The sequence below is a fragment of the Pristis pectinata genome, chromosome 12, assembly GCF_009764475.1.
Source record: "Pristis pectinata isolate sPriPec2 chromosome 12, sPriPec2.1.pri, whole genome shotgun sequence".
NCBI lineage: Eukaryota > Metazoa > Chordata > Chondrichthyes > Rhinopristiformes > Pristidae > Pristis > Pristis pectinata.
In genome coordinates, this window is record NC_067416.1 from 53374929 (window position 1) to 53377976 (window position 3048).

Below are 3048 nucleotides of genomic sequence, written 5' to 3' on the forward strand. Positions count from 1 at the left end.
TCACATTTCCTATGTTCGTTGTATCTGACCTGAAATGGAAACAAACCAGTGACGCGAATGGAGCACGGCTGAGAGCTGATACTATCCTTCATATATCCCAGAAAAATAATACCAGGGGAGAACAGAGGTTGTGAATCAAAAGACTGACATTGCCAACTGAGAGACTGAAAAAGCCACAGCGGAAGCTGCGCAGACCAAGGCCAAGGGAAACTGAAAGTATTTAGGATGAGTTCTCAGGGTGACGGGAAAACCACAAACAGCACGCAGAGTGCTGATGTAGCCAGCTGCAGTGGGCAAAGTCGACATCTAAACAGAAGGTGGAGTTTTTGTACGAGGGTTTAACTGGTTTCCCTCACCGTGCGGCGGAAGGCGCAGTAATAAACTGCAGAGTCGCTCAGCTGCAGCGATGAGATGTTCAAACTGGTGAATTTTCTTTCCATCTTGAGGTGGCCGGTGAAGCGAGATTGGGCAAAATCTGCTTTATCTTCACGTCCACCTGAAAACCTGCTCAGTATGAACTCAGGTATTGAGTACGACAGTTGCCGGTACCAATATAAAGTGTAGTCGCTCTCTGTAGTATCATAGCTGCAGCTGAAAGTCACCTCCTCTCCTTCTGTCTTCACTTCTGAGGACACCGTCTGAGTGACAGAATCTCCACGACCCAGGTCTGAAAAATATATTCAAATAGTAAAAAATTAGACAGACGACTTACACAATTCAGGTCGAAACCTCGCTGAATCATGAAAGTAGATGAATTGTCTGTTGCGCAATCACCTATCAGAAAGGCTCCACAAACAATCCAGAGGACGAGTATTCGCATTTCGGCTGTGAAAGATGGGTTTGCTTATAACCCTCACACCCAACTGCCGTCGCCCTTCAGCATGTTCCCGCTTCTACCGTTTGTGCGGGTGGTGGCGTGGAGGTGGTGGGCGTGGAGTGAATGTCAGACCAATGGGAGCACATCCTCTTCTCAGCAGCTCTGCCCTCTATCCACGCCCGCCCGCCTTCTTCCCCAGATGGAACGCTGTCGATGTACTTTTATGAGAACGGTTCAGCTGAGACCGGTTGGGGAAAGAACCGATCTTGGTCACTATACCGGGAACAGCTCGGTGTTGTTAACTGAGGCTGACGAAACTGCAATTGCAACGATTGTCAATTTGGCCTTCAGCCAGAAGATAGACTGCTGGTTCAATCTGTCTCGGAGGAAGTATGTCTCCCCGAAATATCGTCGAACTGTAGCGAAGGATCAGACCCAAAATTGTTTTGTTGGTCTTTCCTCATTCAAAACGTGCTGCCCGGAGGCTTGGGATAATTCGGCACATCACCTGTGACAGAGAATGGGAGAGACAGAGGAACCTTCGATTAATGTGTGTGTGTGTGTGTGTGTGTGTGTGTGTGTGTTTGCGTGTTGATTTGTGTGTGCGTACGTGTGGGCGTGTGTGTATGTCAGTGTGTGTGTGAACGTCAGAGAGACAGTAAGACAGAGAGAGAGACAGAGATAGAATGTGTGAACTGTCTCTCTCACTCTCTGTACCTCACACTTCACACACACACACACACACACACACACACACACACACACACGCACGCACGCACGCACGCACGCACGCAAGCACGCACAGAGAAAGAACGAGAGAGAGGGAGCGCGTTTACAGAAATTGAAAAGCGAGCAACAAGGTTAATAATCTTTCTTTTTGTTGCGCTTGATATGCTCAGTTATGATTTGACAACCAGTCTTCCAGCAGAGAACCACCACAGCCCTTCTTCCAAAAACTGTAGGTGGCCGTTGTTGTTTTCCTTATGTCCCTCACTAATTATATTGGCCGTGCTGTTCCGGGCGTCTCTGATGAAGTGGGTCTCTTATGCCAAAAGCACTTGTAAGCCGTTCATATATTCTCGCTGATTTCTGGAACGAGGGGAAAATATTCAGTTATCCAGGATCCTGCCGAACTCACACTGACGAGAGACTGACCAGACTACTGAACTGCATTTACTCGGCGACAGGCGGGATTTTATTTTTGGTGCAGTCAATAAAGTAGGGAAAATCTGAGATACGTGGCTCTGGAACACTATCTCCGTCACGAGATTACGTGAAGAGTTTCTCGGCTTCTTTGCAGCAAGGTCGCAAGAAGGTCACTAAATCATCACTGAGGATCTCGTGTCGGATTCTGTAGAGAGAGAGAGAGAGAGAGAGAGAGAGAGAGAGAGAGAGAGAGAGAGGGAGAGAGAGAGAGATGGAGAGTGCGGTGTATATAGAAAGAGAGACAAGGGGGTGAGTGAGGGAAGAAAGAGTGGGAGAGAGAGAGTGAGAGAAGACAGATAACGAACAGTAGTCGGAGAGAGGCTGTAAAGCACCACAAAATGTGGTTTGTGTCCTGGGGCTTCACCTCGGAGTTAGCCGCCCATTCTCTGCTTGCGAATCGCCACCAGTCTGACGATCTGTGTTTTCTCTTCAATATCCGTCATCTCCGTTGAATATCTGGAAAGGTTTTGCATTTGAACATGAAGACAGATGGCATGTGTTCCCGTGTCACTTACTGATTATATTAGCCGTGCTGCCATGTGAGTCCCTGCTTATTCGGCCACTCTGTGGTCTGTGTGTATTATGCACTTCTGGGTGTTCACATATTCTGTGGTTTGTTTCGGCTACGAACGGGAAAGATTCTGTCAGCCAGGATCCGGTTGAATTAATGGTTATGGAACGACAGACATAATGCTGAATTGTACGTACCCGAAGGAGAGTGCAAAGGTTTTGTGGTAAATTCAGCATTGCGGGGAATCTCGAAAATATTTGGTGAAAATATGCAGCTGGAAAATGATAGAATGGTTTCCAGAGTGTCCAAGCAGTTTTTCCGCGGAGATGCAGAAGGATCACAACAGTGTTGATTTAAATACCTCCAGGTACCTTCTGTCGGAATCCTCCGCGTATCTCTGCGCCATGGAGCCCAAACTGTTGCAGGAGATGTCGCATCCGGAGAAATCCTGCTCTGGGTGTTGCAAAGGTCCGTCAGTAGAGGGTGTCCTTAGCCAAATATGCGTGTTCTCATT

At 47.8% G+C, this 3048-nt stretch overlaps 1 gene segment (V, D, J or C); it reads right to left on the minus strand.

The window, feature by feature from the left end:
• Positions 1-338: 338 nt before the first annotated feature.
• On the minus strand, positions 339-820 carry LOC127576436 (T cell receptor alpha variable 38-1-like). The segment is given in 2 exon segments: positions 339-667; positions 775-820. Coding segments are annotated over 2 exon segments (375 nt in total).
• Between the last annotated feature and the right edge of the window lie 2228 nt (positions 821-3048).